Below are 21,717 nucleotides of genomic sequence, written 5' to 3'. Positions count from 1 at the left end.
AAAGAAATTTATGATTACCCTAACGCCAAAGGGCAAAAGAAACTGAGACTAAAGGATATTTTGAAAAGTTGATAAAAAATTAACTTGACTTTTTATCGTTTTTTAACTTTATGAAAAGTGTTTTAAAAAGTTAATAAAAAGTTAACTTTTGACTTTTTAGTTTAATATTTGTTTATGGTGTCCAATTAAATTAAAATGATCAAAATATCCTTACTCAACATAAGAAATTTATTTTTTTATTTTTTTGTCATAGGTCCCAATTTGTAATTTCACACTTGCGTTTTTGACACTTCTCAAACCAATTTTGTTGCGTTTTTGGCACTAGTGTTTTTGGACATTTTGACAAAAACATGACTTTTTATTTTGGTTCCCAAAACGGCACTAAAGAGCTGTTTTGAACACAACAATGTAAATATTAATGACCAAAGAAGTCAAATGATCAGCCAAACAACATCAAGTTGGGTAAAGATTACATGCAAGTAAACTATCAACCACATAGGTTAAAATTACATAAAGCAAGGAAGAATTTTTCCAACAAATATAAATACCTAACCTTTGGCACCCAGTCCTCGGGATTTGGGAAACTTGACAGCAACCAGAGGGTTAACCATACCTTGTGAATCTTTTCCCAAGCCCATGCCTTCCACGAAACCCATCTTTGCCATCATTTTCGATCCAAACCCCTTGGTATGCATCTCAAATGATGCAAATCTTTGAGGAGTTTCATTCTTTCCAAACTGCTTATTTTCTTTCTTTGACAAGTTACCACTGGTTTCGTTCTTTCCAAACTGCCTATTTTCATTCTTTGACAAGTTACCACTGGTTTCAGCGGCTTGTGCACCCAAACCAAGCAATTTAGGTCGTTGAATCACCTCAATGGGCTCTGCCATACCTTGACCATCCTTTCCCAGTCCACGCCCTTCTGTAAATCCCATCTTCGCCATCATTTTTGATCCAAAACCCGTTGTGTGCAACTCAAAAGCACCATAGCTTGTTGAACTTTCTACACCTTTGCCTTTTTCATTGCAAGTATCGTTCGTCTCTTTTGACACGACGGTATTGATCTCTACTGTATTAGATTGCATTACACCACTCGAGACAAAAGAAACAGGGTTTTGAGCATATGAGCCTGTTTTCCCATTCTTTTTGTTCTTGCTTGCTTCACTACTGCCACGATGATTAGGCGTGTTCTTGAGCGACTTGCTTTGGGAGGATCGCAAAGGTTCTAGTGGGCTAAAGCCACTACTGCCCTTTGCAGCCTTCTTACCTCTGCTTTTATCTCCTTTAACTGGTTTTATATCGTTGACTGCAAGATCGGCATCCTCATCACCAGCTCCTATCAGCTGAAAATTTGTAGACCTCCAATAGGTTTGAGTGAGGTGTAATGAAATGAGCAGAGAAAATTGCAACTTTAAAAACTCTCAGAGCAGGATAATAAAGAACGTCAACGTAAATACCTTCTCTAGCCGAATCTTGTCAATGGAAGATGGCATACATGTGTGTACTGTTTGCGTCACTGTCACAAATCTGAAAAACAGCAGGTCATGAATATATTTACATATATATAATTTGAAAAAATGAAAATAATACAGAAGACGAAAAGAAAACATGTCTACTGATGGATGACAATCCAAGGTTATCGAACATAAATTTTGAATCAGTACTCTTTATCATATGGCAAAACACCATAGGCTGCCTCTCAATAGCAGAGCACGAAACTGAATCCAGCATCATTTTCCAAATCACGAACTTAAATAGGTTTAGTGTACATAGAGAATAACATACTACCTAACATCTTTTGTTTACCTTTTCTTTCCAGAACCTTGGCAATCACTCCGCAAGCAATAAATTGCTGCTATTCTTCGCACCTAAATGTATTCAAAACTAGTTAGTATCAACATAAGAATCTTAAACATTATACAGGTCCAAAGCACACCAAACATCCGTAAAAAATTGCACTAAATCAAAAGGCCATCTATTCATGCTGACTCCAAACTTGAGAATGGAATTTTTAGGGAGCATATGTACATAAGATGTTCTTTGTATTAAATTAGTTCCCCAGTGCAATAAGGATTGCAGAAACAAAACCATGTGAGAGAGGGAGAACCCACATATTGAATCTTAACATCAGAACTTTTCTTTTGTTCTTTTCTTCTGAGAATTCAGATCACAGAAGTAGAAAATCAGAAACAGGATTTTATAATGTGTTTGGGCCAACCAAAATGAGCAGACAGTTTCAATCAAATGAAAATACAGTAGTTACAGTACAAACGGCATACAATCAACCCCAATGACAACGCAATTGTTATAGTACGAGCAATGCAACCTCAGTTACAGTACACTGAAACATTAGACATGGTTAAAGTGACAAAAAGATTTACTTGTCATATCAATATTCCACTTATAAACTATACCATCCGATTATCTACAAGTTATTATTCTTTAAAATCCAAGAACACTTTCTACATTGTAGCAATAATAGAACTGATAGGCCAATGACCAGCTCAATATCGCATATGCAAATTACTTCTTCAGTAAACAAAAAATACAAGTGATGCAATGTTTTCCTCTTTTTTTCAGATTGGGTTGGGAAGGTTGGTCAGCCCATGACAAGGGCAGAACAAAAAACAAACCAAAACAGTAGTTAGTTGTGAACTGCAGAGCACAGAGACAAATTGAAATCTCATACCTGGGAACAATCCTTGGAGTGCATAGATTGAAATGAAAACATATCTACTCCATCCAAAACCAACTGTTGCAATTTCTGCAATTCAAAGCCACTAAGATGTCACTGATATTTTTTTTAGGTTTTATTGGAGGATTCACTGAAATGCACCAATTTGATTACTCGTATTGAAGGACAGGGCTAAAAATAAATAAAATTGGAAATCCTTCAAGAAGGTAAAATGCTATTGATTTCCAAAGAGACGGAGAAGCTTAAAGAAAAGGTATAGATATACAAAATAAAATAAAACAACATCACAGAATACAGACTAATTAAGCAAGTTTTGATTGCCAAAACAGAAGTCATAAGTCAATAGAAGAGAATATGCTCATAGTTGATAAAGCTCAAGCTGAAAAATTATATTGTGCATTCCTCTAAGCTATAATCATCGTAACGATGCATACAAAATCCTGAAACAATTTTACTATATAGTTCAAGGGATAATTTTGTACTTTACACGGTCATGAAATCAATTTTAAAGGGAAATTCTATTTGCACACCAGTATATCCCTCAATACACACCATTCGTCATTTTTTTCTTATTCCCATGGTATCCCTCAAGCAAATTACTCTTTTGGACATAACCTAAAATTCTCTCCCTCTTGGAAGTGTGCCCACTGGAGTGTGGGGTGGGCTGTGGGGGGTGGGCAGCATGATTGTGAGGGTGGCGTTGCGACTGTGGGGGCTGCAGGGGGTGGGAATCACAATGGTGAGCAGTGGGAATGAGGGAGGAAGGCTGGGGGTTGTTCACCAGAGGGGGACGAGGCTGGGGAAGGTTTGCCAAACAGAGTGGGAGCTGGGGAACAAGTGGCGGAGGGAATGGGGGCTGGGGACTAGGATGGCGGCAGCAGGAGGGGCAATGCAGAGCTGGCAGAGGGAGGGGGATGGTAGCAGCAGTGGTGGTGGGTGGTGAAATTAGGGTTAGGGTTAGGGTTAGGGTTAGGGTTTGAGTGAAGAAATGGGGATATTTTGGGAATATTTTAAACCATTAGGTGTGTATTGAGCAAAAATCAAAAAAACAAAAGTGAGTATGGTGGATGTGGTAGTGTGCAAATAGAATTTTCCAATTTTAAGACTAGCTGATGTAAATGGTCACAATAGATATGAGATTGTAACTGTATGATTCTACATGTATCTTTTTCTACTAATAATTTAATAAGATAATGTGATATTTAAAAAATAATAAAAATAAATATAAAAACAAACAACAGAACAATTAATTGTTCACCATGGAGCCATGTTGTTTCCACACACACCAATAAATAAATAAAATTAATAAAAGAACTACTAACAATTATTAATTAAACATTAACTTTTAGAGGCATGATATGATACCAATGATCACTAAACAGTTTTATCGGAAACAGTAGCAAAACAAAAGAGATGTCAACTCATTTTCAAGTATGAAAATATGATATTTTGTTACCAAATTTATTTGCTGAAGATCAACACCACGACGAATCATTCTCTCTCTACGCTTCAAAGCAATAGTTTCTTTCCGATGCTTCTTCTTTTCACCTGAAATAATACACTAAAGTACATACAGTAGAGTTGAAGGCAGGTGGTTAATTTATTAATAAGTAGAACATATAGACCGTGATCACAACAAAAGAAAGAAATAAATCTCCGCTGGCAACAAATAGATCTATTTTACAATCTCAACGAGAGTTTACCACAGCTTGCAATTATGGTTATTTTTACATTTTATATTACTCTCTTTGTAAAAATCTGATTCATAAAAAAGAAGAAAAAATAGATAAAATTACAATCTCAAGATTCCACGACTCCCAAAATCTTAATTCATGCTCTTGTCTCTTAAAACAACTTATTTACAAGATTAAGTACACAGAAAATAACATTCATCTTGCTGAATCCATCATATTGGTGATGCCATCCTGGACCATGGGTCTTTGTCCAAATCCAAATTCCTAGAATTATGTCACTCCTAAATCTTTAATACAACCCCATATTTTTAGAACAATTGCATTAAATATGCAAATAAAGTGCATTGAAAAAATAAGATTGTGTCGAAAAAAGAAAAAAAAATCATCTTTCACCTTAATTACATTGATCGTATCATCTTGAATTAGTATGTTAGTATTGTAGCAATATAACTTGGAGAGGTCAAAGGGCAAACAATTAAGAAACTAAGCATATGATACCTGAACAACAACAAAAGTCCATTAAGAAACTGGAATAGAAAAGATACAGCTTGTTGGGTATCATTTTCGTTTTCTGCAAAACACAAAAAACTTGTTTGAACATTGTTTCCGAAATTAGTTCTGTAGAAAATTTTCTAAACACAAAACACTTTTTGGGAAACATTAAAAAGTTGTTTATGAATTTTCAAAAACTAGTCTCGCACAAAAAATGAAAATGATGTATGTTTTCAAACTTTATATTGTGTTTGTTTCCAAAAATATGAAGAACAAAAATGATACCAAACAGATCCTAACCCTCTTTCATTTCTGTGTATTCAACATTTTAAAAATACAAGAAAAATTCACAGCAGCAAATTATATTTCATAGGATTTTTAAATTTATATTCACTCATTCGGCACTGACGTGTTATATAGCCAAAATAAAACTATGCATGTAACGAAAAACACTCTATATAAATTATCTTCTTTACCTGGAAAGTTTCTGAAATTTTTATTCTTTTGAGCCTCAGATGGCCAGGACTGAGGAAATCGAGCAACATGCTTCTTCTTTCTTGCAGAAATGGTTCTTGGATCCTTTACAAGCATAAGATCATCCAAAGCAGATGAAGAAGTATACCTAGTGTCTCTAGGTCTAGAAGCCTCGGCAGGGAATTTCTTTCCAGATTGTGGTTTCTTCAAGCCATATTCTTTTGATGCATCCTGAAGAGAAATCCCACTCAATTTCTTTAAAGTCTCATCAAAGCAACTGCCAGAAGTACTATCATCATCATCCGATACATCAAGGACCGGTTCTACAAATTGCTTGATGTCTACAACTTTGTCACTCCCGCCAATTCCTTTAAAGTAATCTAGTGCAACCTCTTCATCAATATCTGAATCACTATCAGATGTGTCATTGGAGCCATCACTGTTAGACTCAGACGATTCTGAAGAATCCTCTGAACCAGATGATTCTGATTTTTCCTCATCAAGTAACTCTTCTCCATCCTCATCATCCTCCTCTTCTAAAATATCTTGGGTATACAATTTCATGCCTCCAATAGACAAGAACCCTGGATTTTTCTCTGGAGATGACGATTGAGCCAGCAAATCATCAACCAAGTCAGTACTCGCTTCACGGACATAACTAACATTCGCATCCATTTCCTCCTCAGAGGATGATGAATTGAAATAATCACTTTCTTTCATTTCCATTTGCAATGAAGATCCAATACCACTTGGAGTTGCTTCTTCTTCAGCACAAAACCCCAATCCTCTGTGAGAGCTATCATCCAATGAAAAACTCGTACTATAATCATAAGTAAATTCTGACTTTTGGGGTTCCACAGACGGTGTTTGGGCTTCATATGTGACAATCAGGGTCTCCTTGGAATCAACCAGAACATCAGGGTGTGACTCATCCAAATTGCTATCCGCATTGTTACCCTCATTTGGAAGTGAACCTTCCTGAAAAAACATTACAATATTCCACCCAAATTATCCAACTCAATTCAACTTCTGCTACAAACAGAGCTTGTTTAATAGTATAACGTAAAGAACATAAAATGAATCCCCAAAAATAACATAAACTATCCCATAACCATATAATTTAACAATCAAGACAATGCATTGGACAATATGGCAATTAAACTGTTAGGCCTGTCATAAAACATACCTCTTCTTCTGTTCAACAACGGAAAAAAATCAGCCTATACAAACACACATGTCCATATTAAGTACAGAGGAAAAAAATCAAAATTTTAGAGTCTAAACCAGCATGTACTTGCAAAATCAACTAGAAAAGGGAATTGAAAACATTTATTTCAAATTAAAAACACTTGAATCCAAAATGACAATAATTTCCATCAAAAATCCCCCAAATCAAACCAAATTAATCAAATCCAACAAAAATTGAAATCAGTTCCATAAATAAATAAAAAAGGGTCCCGAATCCATCCAAAATAATCAAATCCAACAGTCAGAACAGCTTCTCTAATTTAGCCCTAGCTCAATTTCATTCTAATCACACAAAAAAGAATGGAACTTTGACTTTAAATCAGCATTTACCTGGTAATCAACAGTTGGATAAACGTAACCAAAAGCGTTTCCTCTAGGTTTCCGAGATTCGCTTGTAGACCCAGAACCTTTCGCTCGATCAGAATTCCCAGATCTCAAAGCAGACTTCGAATTCCCATTTCCACCATTAGGGTTTCTTCCTGCAAATCCAACAACCAAATCAAACAACAATCAGATACCCAATTACACACATACACAGACTTCGAATTTCCATTTCCGCCATTAGGGTTTGGAAATCAAACAATCAAAACAAAGAACAATCAGATACCCAATTACATATAGACCTTTGGGAGTAGAAGAAATTGGGGACCAATCGGACAAGAGACCGCCGGCGACGAAGAGAGCAGGTTTTCGGGTGGTGGGTTTGGTGGGTCTCTTTTTGTTACCTCCCGCCATGGCTGACCAGTTCAAGCTAGCTTCGAATCTACAGATCAATCTATATTTACAAATATGTGTATGTATAGAGAGAGAAGATGTGTTTGGGGAGTGTTAACAGAACAAGAATGGGGAAGAAGAAGCCATGGAAGAGGTGGAGTTGAGTTTTCCGAGGATGATTGGGTGTGGTGCGGTGTAGGGGTGGACTTGCAGTTTGATGTTTTTAAGTTGTTGTACCTTTTGAAAATGGTGTAGTTGGCGTGTCATGTACAAGCTTGAATAGCGTGGAGTGTGAGGATAAGTGGAGATCGGGTTGTAGGGGATTTTACCCCCGGCATCAATTGTATTGGGGAACACGAATGATGCTTTTCGTGACTGAAAAATATTTTAAACAAAATTTTCTAATTATTGATAATGTGTAAATGTTGTCAAATATTTCTAATTATTGATAATGTGTAAATGTTGTCAAATATTCATAAATTTATTAATTTATATTAAAAAATATAAAATTTTTATTAAGTTGTAGGCCATATGTTAATTTTTAATTTTTTATTTAAAAAAAAAATTGCATGATTGATTTAAAGAGTTACCTTTTTAGTAGCTTTTTCATTTTATGATGAAAATAAGTGACAACTATTAAAATGTTTATTTTTTTGACTCTTTATAGGAAAAAAAAATATGTAAAAAGTAAAGATAATAATAAGGAATTTTTTGTCTTTTCACTTTAATTTTTTTTTGACTATACTAGCTAATTTCCAAACATTTTCTTAGTAATTGATGTTTCTAGGGTCTTGACTCTTTATAGGGTTTAATCCCAGATGTTATTCCTCTGTGGTTGGGTTTTTTTTGAAATGGTTTGATATTAATTTTTTGCAAATTGTTAATCCAAAAAGAAGAAATTATAATTATTTTCTCTCAATTTCATAAATTAATTTTTTATGTTTATTTTAAATTATTTTTTCCTTATAAACTATAAATTAACAAACACTCACATTAAAAAAAAAGGGATAAATACTAGCAGGTGCTATAGACCAGACCTATCTAACTCATAAGTCTTATTATGTGAAGACTTTTATATATTTGTCTCATTTTGATAATGAGAATAATTTGAGATTTTTTAAATGTATATTTTATATTTGTTGAATGATAATTTAGTATTGATAATGATATTAACAAATTTATCAAAGTTATAAATAATTAAGATATTTTTTATTTATGAATTTAATTTACTTTAATTTATTGAATTAGTTTGTATTGGAATATAATGAGAGAAAAAAAAGTAGTTGAATTATAATTTTAAATTTTTTTCTAATAATAAATTTATTATTAAAAATTACAACAAGACATATTGATAGATAAATCAGGTCCATTTAGACTAGCGTGTAACTACTCCCTAATATTGTGTTCGATTTCAATTTTTTGAAAATTGAGTTTTTTGTGTTTTTTATAGTAAATATTTTCAGAATTTTAAGCATTTTTTTTTATTTTCTTAAATGCACCTTACTTAAATGTATCTAAAAAATAAAATATTTATAAAAAAATATTTTAAAAAATCAATAAATATACAAAAATATGAAAAAAATACCGAATTCTCTTTTTTAATAATATTTTTAGTATTTAGTGAATTTAAAAAAAAATACAAATATTATATTTTTTAAGTGTATTTATATTAGATAAAATTTAAAAAATTGTTTAAAATATTTTAAAAAAAAATTAATAAAAATAAAAAAATAAGAAAAATAAAAAAAAATTAATTTTGTGAAAAATGAATCATGAAAAATAAAACCAAACTGGGTAGAGTTATAATTTAAGCTTGCATTCATGGGCTAAATATTGCCTATATAACTTTGGGTTTGAGTTGAATCCAACAATTTTAGGAGCCAATAACTTGGGTTTCCTACTCCAATAATATGGGCTTAGGCATGGGTTCATAACATGTTTATTGGACCCTTTTAATTCTGCTGTGAAGGTTGGGCAATGTGAGCAAATAGTAACCTGACACGTACACACTCCAACACGAGTTCATTTTCGGGGTTTTGAACCGGCACATCAGTTTTAATCCAAATCAATTATATCGACAAATCAATTATACCAAAAAAATTGAACCTTGAGATCTTTTTTTTTGTTGCGATTCATCTCTCCGATATGGTGGAAAGATGAGATTTCAAACTTTTTTTTTTTTTTTTTTAACTCGACCAATCACAATTAATCGTAACTAATTTTGGTATCGTCCAATTCTTTTGTACACCTCTCGTAGGGTTCTATGATTTCTTGTTGATGTGCGATTACTTCTTTATGGAAGACAATCCCATGAGCCTAATTACTTGTCTTGTTCCATTTCAATTGACAAACAACTATATCTAGGTGTAGTAGGTATGAAAAAACTTGGCTCATCTCAAAGCATTGGATTTCTGTATCTTGTTTCTCAAAACAGTTTTGTTTGTTGCAAAATTCCAACAGCTTTCTCCAAGAGAAACACCATATATCATAGATATTATTCTATCCTCAATTGCTAGTTTTATTCATTACAAGTCTTCCAACGCCTTGCCCAAAAGTTATCATAGCACTCACTGAAAAGGTTTCCTTGCTGTCAGAGGAGAATTTCCACATAGCTCCCGCTTACAAATGATCTAGAGGCACAAGGAATAGATAGATAAAAACAAAGAAACACGGGGGTGGGTGGCATTATGATTAAGGTCTGGGGTTTAAGCTCTCAGGTCATAGATTCAATTCCCTCTTCTGGATCAATTTCTTGAGCAAAACACAGTTGGTTAGGAGGTTAAATCTCAAGTTGTCTAATCAGCATTTGGTGTGAGTTCAATACTCCCCTGCTGTACGAGTCTTGACTTAAGCGGAGCTTATCTTAAAAGGTCGGGGAAAATTTTCAGGTAATAGTCTCCTTGCTCGGAACGGTTAACAGGACACCCTGATGATCTCTGCAAGGGGCGCTGCCTTGGACCTGCGGAAGAGTAAGAAGGATTTTCCTGTAAGCAAAAAAAAAAAAAAAAAAAAAAAAACAAAGAAGAACACAATGTATTTTTTTAATGAATATAATACATTTTTTATTGAATAAAACATTTTAAAATATTTTTTCTCATTTTCAAAACACTTTTCATCACAATTCCAATATTACACAATGCCCCAAGGATACTTGGAAAAAATTATTAGTTGGTCCAGGGGCGCCACATGGTCATATCTCTCACCAATCACAATTTACCATACCCCCTCATGTTTTTCAATCACCTAACACAAATTCGTAGACCTCATCCCCTCCACCAATCACAATACCATTGACGTTTTTTCAAGATCAACCAATAACTTCTCAAATACTCGTTAGCATTTTACCTTTTTCATATATATATATATATATTATAGTGATCTACACACGCGATACATGTGTAATTAAAAAATAATAATTATATAAAAATAACGGTTAAAAAGGACATATTATATAAGAATGCACACTAGTATGCGTTGCCCAATGATAAATGTTTTGTTTATTAGATTAGAGGTTTGGGTTTTGAATCCCAACCTCCACTTTATATATAGTTTTATCTTTTATAATAGCCTAGAAAGGCATTTTAAAAAATGAAAATATTATATTGTGTCAATACCATGAGAAATCTTTATTTTATAATAGAACTATATATTATGTGTTGCTCAAATGGTAAAAGACCGAAAGTCTTGAGTTCGGATCTCCCCCTCCTCTTTATATAATTTTATATTTGAAAACTAAAATGACATATAGTGTTAACATCATCTTTAAGTCTTCATGTTATAATAGATATGTTGGTGAGAAATAAATGTACAAATAACAGTTGCTCAAATATATATGTTATATTAGAGCATCTCTAATTTTTTACATTTTCTTTTGTCAAATTTAAATTTGAGAAAAATGTTTTCAAAAATCATCTCAATCCTTTCATCAAATATTCATGAAATTAGTCAATTTTTTTTTTGTCAAATTAAAAATTCATCAAATCTTTCATCAAATTTGAATTTGATAAAAATTTAGAAAGATGAAGCATTGAAAATAATTTTTTTCCATTAAATTTCATGAAAATTTTTGAGATAAATGGAGAGTTTTTTTTTAAAATTTTAATAAAAAATTAAAGTAATGCATATAAAATGAAGTTTTTTTACTTAAATTTGAAATTACATTAGAAGAAAAAATTAGTAAATAGTTTGAGATGCTCTAAGTGGATCCGAAACTTTATTACTGTATGTCATATATGCAAAAGAGAACACATTTTTGGTTAAATTGTATTAATGATTGGATTTTTTAATGCTCCATTTGGAACTTTGAGAGCGTAAAAGATGTGAGAAAAGTCGATGAAATTAAATTAACAGTTTAAAATTAAAATTTTTAGTTTACTTTTCATAATGTATAGGTCGTTTTTATTTAAAAAAAAAAATTATATCGATACAAAAATAATTAATCGAAATATTATATTTAAATAATTTTCTCTTTTAATTATTTGAATATTACAAGATAACCAATAAAAAATTAACATAAATTAAATAAAAAACACTAATGACAAAAAAAAAAAAAAATCTAGTGAAATCCCAAACTCATCCAAATTATCATGTTTGGGAACTAAACATTGTAGGCAACAAGTCATTTTCAAATCAATCTCTTTATTTTTTTGTATGATTTTTCATAAAAAAAATTAAAAAATTACTACAAGAATTATTTCAACGTAAAATGTTATCATTAAAAATATCTTACAACTTTTCTATTTTTTGATTCAACAAAAAGTAAAAAATATTTTTTTGCTAGTTCTCGAAATAACTTATCATTAAAAATTTTGCAAATAAATTATTAGGAAGTTCAAGTTTGGTCCTTTTAGCACATTAATATTTCAAAAATGAAACGGTGACTCGTCATTGATTTCTCTCAATGCATATAATGTAATTTTTATGAGCAATGGTAGAGGGCCCAAATTCTGTGGCTCAAATGTGGCTCAAATGGTCAAAACGACGTCGTTTTGAGTACAAAACAACATCAAAATGGCCAAAACGACGTCGTTTTGGCCATTTGAGCCACATTTGAGCCACAGAATTAGGGCCCCCAAACATTTTTCAATTTTTATTTATTTATTTCAAGTATCAACTAAATATTATAAAATAAAATAAAATATTTTTTAATGCAAATCAGTTTACATAAAAAAAGAAAGAAAAACTTATAAAAAAAAACTCAAGATTTGACCCTTATAACAAATAAATTTTTAATCCTAAACTTTTGATTTGTTTATAATCTTAATAATTTTGCCTATTTTTGTTGAGTAAAATTAACGAAAAAAATTATATTTTAGTAATTAAATTCAATGAAAAATAATATTTTATACCTTTTATCTATATCAACATTGAGTTTAACAATTAAAATACTATTTTTTGTCGATTTTGCTTAACAAAAATAGGTGAACAGTTTAAATTGGTAAAACTAAAAATTAGAAATTAATTTTATTACAAGACTAATACTCTGATTTTCTTTTTCTTTTGTAATTGTCCCAAAAATTTAAATTCACCTACACAAATAAAATATAGGGAAATTCTAATCTACACACCTATTAAAAGGGTGTACCATATGTATTTTTAGTTATGTCATTTTTTTTTTCTATAATTATGTCTAATTTTCTTATTTAGTTATGATGATATTTTAGTTATGCCTCATGTGGTGTTTGGTTATAATTTTTTTAATTATGATTCAAAAAATATAGAATTATATTATTTTATTATTTAATTATAAAGTATATATAATACACGTTTTTTAAAAAGTGCATTTCATAAATCTATTTTCAGAAGTTAGTTAAAAGTTAATTTTTTAATTTTTTTTATTTAAAAGAATAAAGGTTGAGACCCCTTTGGGGGTCACCCATTGACCCTCTTTAGTTTTAATTGGTCAATTTTTTTTTTTTTCTTCTCACCCAATCCCCAACCTCCATGTGTGTGAGGGGGTTGTGGGGATGAGTGTTTTAAAGGGGTCTAAATTAATGTCCTATTTAAAAACATGTAAAAAAAATATATAGATAATATGATTAAAAAAACAACAATGATTCATCCCCTTTTTTTTTTTCACCCCTTTGACCCCCTCTCTCTCTCATTGGTTACATTTTTTTTTTCTTTTTCTTTTTTTTCCTGCTCTTCCAATCACCACCTGCCACATGGTAAAGGGGTGAGAAGGTGACCCCCAAAAGAGGGTCCCAAACATTATTCTTAAAAAAAATCAAAAAATTAATAAACTGGCTTTAAACTAATTTCCAAAAAGGCCATAATATTTCCCCAAAATGTAATTATAAAATGTTTTTATTGACCTACGTAAAATTGGAGTCGACCAGGGGATGCCAAGTATTAGGTCAAGTACGCGTCCACCAGGCATGGCAACTACACCGCGCTCTCTCTCACGTGTCCAACTGCCCGTGTGCCGCTTCTGCCTCACCACCAATTTCATATATATAAATAAACTCCCAATAAATACCTCTCTCTCTCTCTCTCTCTCTCTCCCTCTCTATCTCTGCTCAGCTTAAAACTATATATATACACTTTTTTAGAGAGAGAGAGATCTAGAGAAGTGGTGGTGAGGATGGCCACCGGAGCAGCCGGAGACGGCCTACTTCGCGGCATCTTCGAAGGTTGCATTTCCGGCGCCGATTCGGTGATTCAGCGGCGGCCCTACCACCGCAACTGTGGTTGCGAGATGCACAAATCGCGGGGCCATTGTTCCCATACTTCGCGATATACGAACGTATCGTATCCGATCAGGCGAGCCTGGAGCGATGGTTGCCTCGCCGTCATGGCGGCCCCGGCGCCGGCCAAGTCTTCTGGACATCCATCGCCGTGCTCTTCTCCGGCCGCCAGGACCGCCGCCGCGGATGTAGGGAAGAATCAAACGATGTTCACCTTGTCTAACGAAGATTAGGAGGTTTCAATTTCTTTTTTTCTTTTTCTTTGTTTTTTCAGATCTTAATTTTTTAATTTTTTTTTTGTTTTTTGTTTTTGTTTTGAACGATCTGACTCAAGTTTGACTCAAGTTTGTATTATATTTTTTTCATTTTATTTTATTTTTTTAATATAAAAAAATGTCTTGGTGAATGATTTGGGATTGTTAGATTGGCAGAAATGTTTGATTGATGCATGACTCAAGGTTGTGATGTTCTTCAACATAACGAAATTTAGAACATTTTTTTCATTTTTTGTTCCCATAATTTAAATTTTTTTATTTTATTACAAATTTATTTAATTAATTTTAATTGTTAACTGTTTTTTTTTAATGGTAAATATGAGCAACACAAATTTCGTTTTGATAATCTGAACCGTTCAATATGTAGAACTCGTCGAGTATTATATGCTTGTAAAAAATTACGTTGATCAAATATCGATAGTTATCTCATCGGATTAGTTTTTTATCAATCGTTAATTTATTCACCGTTTTTTTTTCATACAAAACTAATTTGATCACATAGCTATCGATATCTAATTAATGTGATTTTTCATAAACACATAGTGCTCGACGAGATCTACATATTGAACGATTTAGAATATCAAAAAGAAACCCGTGATGAGTTTTCACAGACCAAATAACACCGTCCAATCCAACCAGACTGGAGGCAAGCTACCCCCAAATTATAAAACTGTTGATAATGTTAACCAACTCGGTGAATATTTTTCATAAAAAATCTTGGATTAAAATAAAATAAAATAAAATAAAATCCAATTATATTTTTAATTGGATTAAAATAAAATAAAATTTAAAATTAAAGGTGAGATTAACAGAATTGAAGTTGCAGAGGTTAAGGTCTCGTTTGGTACGAGTTATGATAAATTATTAATATGTTTTAATTGTTGACTTAATTTTTGTAAATTTTATTCAAAATAAGTTATAATAAAAGCATAATTAAAAATAATTTTTTATGATATTTTTTTATATGTGATTAAAAATTAACAAGTAGTGATTTTTTTGTTATGATTTTTATAAATTGTCGTTAAAATTTACAATGAATGACAAATTTTTGTAATGAATTTTTTAAATTGTCAATAAAAATTAAAAATTAGTGATAAGTTTTTGTAACAATTTTTTAAAATTATTACTAAAACTTATAATTAGTGATATTTTTGTGACAAAATTTTTAAACTGTTGTTGAAAATTAATAATTAGTAACTTTTTTTAATAGTGCTTGATAAAAATGTCATTAATTATCATCTGATTTATTAGACAGTAAATTTACTTATTAAGACCTATACGTAAGTCTCCCAAAAGTTAAAGTGACTAAATATGTACAAAAAAATGAAATAAGTTAATTTAGTTAACAAGATAAAATATCACGTTTAGATTATTATCATTTTATTTTTTTCTCACAACTATCATATTCAAATAAAAAAAATTTATTTTTTTCCAAATGAAATTAATTTAGCTAAGCTAAATTAATCAAAAAATCAATCTACATCAGCTCTTCCTAAAGCCAGGCTAAACATGAGTGAGAAAATTGGTCTCCTTTGGAACTTAAGATTTTAGTAAAAAAAAAAATCAAAACGTATTATCGCAACACTTTTTTATACCTATTTTTATAAAAAAATTTAAAATTAATTAAAATAACCAATACCTAAATTTTTTGTAATCTATCACAAAATGAAAATTGGGCAAATTACATATACCTCTCTTGAGGTTTGACTAAATTACAGACACTCTCCTGAGATTTCGGAAATTACATCCCACCCGCTAAAGTTTATATTTTCATAACAATTTGTCCCCTGATGTTTAAATTTCATAACAAATTATCCTTTAATTTGTTATGCAAATATAGTATTCATGGAGAAATTTATAATTTCCCAAATCTCAGAGAGTATTTATAATTTAGCCAAATCTCAAGAGGTATATATAATTTGCCCATGAAAATTCTAGTATGATCCGACAAACAAATAAATATTTAATTAAAACAATTTTCTGTTTAGGGAGATATTGGTGAAAAAGATAATCTACTTTAACTTCATGAATGAAGTTGCTATATGCAGCAGAGTTACAGCTGGCATAATAAATAGTTCACACGTTTTCTGGACGTTGGCTTTGATAGATTGCCGTTGGAAGTTTGCCATAAGGATCTGCTTTGATAGATTGCCGCTGGAAGGTCCCCCACCACCACCACCCCCCCGGGGCGGGGAAAGAGAGAAAGAGAAGAGGGAATGGAGAGGAGAGAGAAGACCCCTCCACCTCTGTCGCCGCTGATCGATGGCAGATTGATCGGGTGATCGTCGTAGCAGCTCTGATCGTCGCAGCAGCAGCAGCTCGTCGCAGTCCTGTCTCTGACCGCTGTCGCCTCCGGCCCCGCCTCTGCCTCCAGCCCGATTTTGTTGGCCCCTCCCCTCCAATTTTTCTTCTTATTCTCCTTCTTCTTCCTCTGATTTTCTTCCTCTGAAAAAAATAAATAAAAAACGTCGTTTTTTGAATTCGGGAGATTCAGGAACTCAAATTCGAGCTACTAATCACTACTCTTGCCATAATTGGCAATGGAATGAAGTGTCACTACTCGGGTTCATAATGATTCTGCCAGTTATTTTCTGGTTTGATTTTTAATTTTTTAAAATAATAATTAATTTAACAAAAATAAATATTAAAAATTCTTTCTTTTTTTTTTTTCAAATGCTCGCTAAATAAATACTGCATATATTTATTTTAGAATTTGGACTTCTCTTAAATTTAAATATAAATTTCAGAGAATTATTTAGACTCTTATTTTGATAATTTAAATCCTTCATTTTATAAGTCTCGTATATCATTCACACAAAAAATTCGCTCGTTCTAATAATTGTAATTTTTTATTTTATTATTTGTCTTAAAAAATAAATGTTTTATTTTCAAAATTATATTAGTTGTCTAATTTTTTGAAACCAAACATGATAAAAAAATTTTAAAAAAATTACAATTGTCATATTTGTTTAATTTTTTTCATTGAGAATTGTACAAAATGAACAATTCAACTCATTAAAATGAGATTTATGGTAAATCCAATAAATCTCTCAAGTTATGGATATTTTTATTTTTTCACACCAATTTTTTTCAATTTACACACTTAATGAAAATTTTTCTTAATACAATTTTGTCTTAGAATAAAAATAGCAAAATACTCTTATTTTCTTTCACTCTAACCTAATTCTAAAATATCACCCTCCATCACCACCGCCACCTATCTCCTCCCGTCTTCTATTTTCATCTCCATTTGCCACTACATTCTGCCATGAATCATATACTTCCACAAATCTCCCTTCGTGAACCATCCACTTTTGAGATTGATTGTGAGGTCTAAGATGGAAGGGGATAAACTAGGAATGCTGATAGTGATAGTAGCAGCAGCGGTTGAGAGTTGAGGGTGGCTGTAATAGGTGGGTGGATAGAAGAAAAATTACGGTTTTGAAATTGAAGATGAGGGTATTATTAGAATAAAGAAATGTGTACTGAAAATTTTTAATTTTTTGTGTCTATCGAGAAGGTGTTCATTAAGGGGTGTTTTGAGAAGATGGTTAAAAGTCAATTTTTTAACTTTTTTAGTTTTTTTTTGGTTTTTTTACGTGAGAGCTAATATAACCTAAAATAAGTTAAAAATTGACTTTTAGATTTTTTTGTATGTTCCCAAATGGCCCCTAAATGTGTGTATTGAGAAAAATTGGTCTGAGAAAACATAATTACTTTCAAATTCATTCAAATTGAATTTGAGAGTAGCTAACAATGTGAAAGTCATTTAATAAAATATACTTTTAAAATAATATTTTATTTTATTTATAGATTGACACTTTTTTATGAGAAAGTATGAGATTAAGGGATTGTTTGGGATGTCCTAAATAAGTGTATTTTTTATCTTTTTAGACTAAAAAAGTTGAGGGAAAAAATATAGATGTTTGGATTAATTTTTTGACTTTTTATGAAAAAAATGTGTAATAAAAAATTATAAAAATTAGTTTATAGAGGAAAATTAGAATTAGGAGTTGTGCAGCCGTAATTGTTGACTTTTAGTGAATAGTGTTAACTTTTTAACTTTTTGAATAACTTTTTGACTTTTTAATTTTTTTTGAGTATCCCAAACTTGGCCAATATAGTACATATTCGACAATAAATCATTTAATAAAATATATCATAATACAAAATAGATCTTAGAAGGGATAAAGAAAATCTCTATATAGAGAAGATACAAGTCTTTACATAAGGAGAAAAACAAATCACCACGTGAAAGAGAAAACCTCTTTGAAAGCAGGGAATTTCTCCACAAAGAGGCATTATTGCAACATAAAAAATTAAAACAATAACTATTAAACAAACATTGCCAATTCTCCATGATTCATTTTTCGTCACAACTGACACTCAACACTTTTTTAAATTTCTGACACAAATGTAATAGATTTTATAATTTAGACTAATAATTACTCATCTCTGGAAATATTAAATAATTTCTTATTTAATCCGGATAAGTGGGCTGTTTAATACAGCTAATCTGAACTGTTTATAATATATATTTTTAATTTAGGAATCTATGTCAGAATGCTTGGTATAGTTGTTGTTTATTATAGCATATTCAGATAGAAATAAACTAAAAATAATAATTTTTAAAAATTGAGTAGGTATAAGAGTGCAAATCTGGCCCGATCCGACCTATGTCAGGTCTCGCGGGCTCCCGCCAAAATTCAAGCCGAGTTGGCTCATAGGCCAAAAAAAATTAGGCCCAGGCCCAAGCCTAGAGGTATTCGGGCCTTGGGTGGGGTCAATGGGCCCTGGCTTGGCATCGGGCTTGGGGCCGGGCCTGACAATTTTTTTTTTTATTTTTTAAAATTTTTTCTATTAAAATTTTATTATTTTCCACTAAAAAATATACTGGGCCTCGGGCGGGTCGGGTCTTGAGTGGGCCTTAAGCAGACCGATAGGCTGGGCCAAGCGAGTCGAGCTTCACAACGATGGCCCAAGCCCTAGCCCAGGGGCTCGGGCCTGGGCCCAAACAAGCCTAAACGGACCGGGTCCATCCTGAGTCGCTGGCAATTTTTACACTCCTAAGTGAGTAGTTCTTTTAATTTCTAGTTTGAGATTCCCAACCTTTAATTTATAATAAAGAAAAAAAACGAGTTGGCTCATAGGCCAAAAAAAATTAGGCCCAGGCCCAAGCCTAGAGGTATTCGGGCCTTGGGCGGGGTCAATGGGCCCTGGCTTGGCATCGGGCTTGGGGCCGGGCCTGACCATTTTTTTTTTTTTAAAAATTTTTTCTATCAAAATTTTATTATTTTCCACTAAAAAATATACTGGGCCTCGGGCGGGTCGGGTCTTGAGTGGGCCTTAAGCAGACCGATAGGCTGGGCCAAGCGAGTCGAGCTTCACAACGATGGCCCAAGCCCTAGCCCAGGGGCTCGGGCCTGGGCCCAAACAAGCCTAAACGGACCGGGTCCATCTTGAGTCGCCGGCAATTTTTACACTCCTAAGTGAGTAGTTCTTTTAATTTCTAGTTTGAGATTCCCAACCTTTAATTTATAATAAAGAAAAAAAATATCATTTAGCCCCCTAAATCATCACTCAAAAATCAATTCAACCCCCGTTTTTTTAACAATATCAAATTTATACTTAAACTATTTGATTATCTCTAAAATATTAATTAGACGGCAAACTTCATTTTATTCAAGGGTCTAATTAATACTTTAAAAATAATTTGGGGGCATAAAATTTTAAATGAAGTTTAGATGAAACATGAGCAATTTTTATTTGATTATAGATGACAATTGACGATGTGATAAAATTGATACAAAAAATAATTTAATTATAAAATTGATATCATTACAAAAATATGAATCGAATTAATTTTTTAGCGATAATTTAAAGGACAAAATCATATTTTCATCATAACTAGTTACGCCAAAATAGCGCCATTGATGGCACTGGTAGCGTTTGTAGCTTACCGGCAAAATTAACCCTGAAAGTTGCTAACTTGCTTTGCTTGTTTGACCTTCCATTTGTTGCTGGTCGACAAAAACTCACTTGGTTTCGTATTAGAGAATATGTTTTCTGAATTTTTTTAAAAAAATTAAAATTAATTTGATAAAAATAAATATTAAAGCAATATTTTCAAATAAAAAAATTTATCTTCGTTCTCAAAAAGAAAAAATTTGAAAATTATGATTATTATTGTTTTGTCAATTTTTTATTTTCTTGCATTGTTTCTAAAGAAATAATTGATTATTTATTATTAAAAAATAAAAAAACATTATGGGATGTAGTACGTAAAGGAGTCTTGCACGGTACAAGTTTAAACTCACCTCTTATTGGTGAGTTGTTAAAAATTTAACCAATTAAATTAACGATCATGCTACGTAGCTCGAATGCCGCGGCTCGAAACGCGGCTCGACACCAAAACGACGTCATTTTGGTGTCGATTTTGTTTTTTTTCCTAGTTTTGCAGAATGAAGAAGAAGAAGAAGAAGAAGAAGGGAGAAGAAGAGAAGGGAGGAGGGAGGGGAGGGGGCCATAAAAACCGGTTTGAGGAGGAGGGGAGGCTGGGCTGCGACGGAGGCGGGGCTGCGACGGAGGAGGAAGCAGCAGCGGCGGCCGGAGCTGCGACGACGGCGGGGCAGGGCTGCGACGACGCCGACCTTCTTCCTCTCCCTCCCTTCTCTTTCTCCTCTCCCTCTCTTTCTCTCCCTCTCCCTCTCCCTCTCCCTCTCTTCCTCTCGAGCCATTTCGAGCCCGGTAGCTTCGAGCTACCAGGCATTTTCCTTAAATTAATTTTTCATTGATTTTTGAAAAAATAGACAATAAGTATATTTTTAAAAATAAATCATTTTTTTAATAAACAAAAACGATAAAATGAAATATCACAATTATCGGATTGGTTTAACTTTTTTTTTTTTTTTTGATATGGATAATATACATATAGAATCTTACAAAATGATTGATTTAGATTATTAAAACGAAACTCATGGTGGGTCTCACGGGTCTCTCTAGTTCTCTCAAGTTTAAATTCTCGTTTGGGAACAGGCTAATTTAGTAACTTTTTGATTATTTTGCTAAAATATGAGCTAAAAAAATTAGTATGTTTAGAATGACTTTTTATGAAAAGATGTGCAAAAAATAAAGAGAAAAGAGAATCTTTGACTTTTTGGTATAGATTGTTGACTTTTTGACTTTTTGCCTAAATAGGTCGCTTCCCAAACGAGGCCTTAAATTTAAGAAAAAATCAATATGATGTGATGCAAATTAAGGCCCCATTTGTTTACTGGATTAGGTTGAATGAAATTATTATTACAGTGAGATTGAATATTGTTGGTGAAAATACGAGAAAAAATTATATTTTATTAATAAATAATGTAAAGAAAATGAGATACAAATAGATCAAGCTGAGGCACGGATATCTCGTTTTCTTTAAGGAGATCAAGCCCACT

General features: G+C 32.1%; 1 protein-coding gene across 1 annotated transcript; it reads right to left on the bottom strand.

The window, feature by feature from the left end:
• Nucleotides 1-390: 390 nt before the first annotated feature.
• LOC114309921 (D111/G-patch domain-containing protein) lies at nt 391-7,757 on the bottom strand. The gene is made up of 8 exons (XM_028255790.2): nt 7,227-7,757; nt 6,934-7,082; nt 5,358-6,333; nt 4,152-4,243; nt 2,690-2,764; nt 1,807-1,868; nt 1,458-1,527; nt 391-1,343 (listed from the first exon to the last, which is right to left on the bottom strand). The coding sequence occupies exons 1-8, from the start codon at nt 7,336-7,338 to the stop codon at nt 549-551; spliced, it is 2,331 nt and encodes a 776-aa protein (XP_028111591.2). The 5' UTR covers nt 7,339-7,757; the 3' UTR covers nt 391-548.
• Nucleotides 7,758-21,717: the final 13,960 nt, after the last annotated feature.

Source organism: Camellia sinensis, chromosome 5 (genome assembly GCF_055761805.1).
Source record: "Camellia sinensis isolate YWXY chromosome 5, ASM5576180v1, whole genome shotgun sequence".
Taxonomy (NCBI): domain Eukaryota; kingdom Viridiplantae; phylum Streptophyta; class Magnoliopsida; order Ericales; family Theaceae; genus Camellia; species Camellia sinensis.
This window is presented reverse-complemented; position numbering and strand designations above follow the sequence as displayed.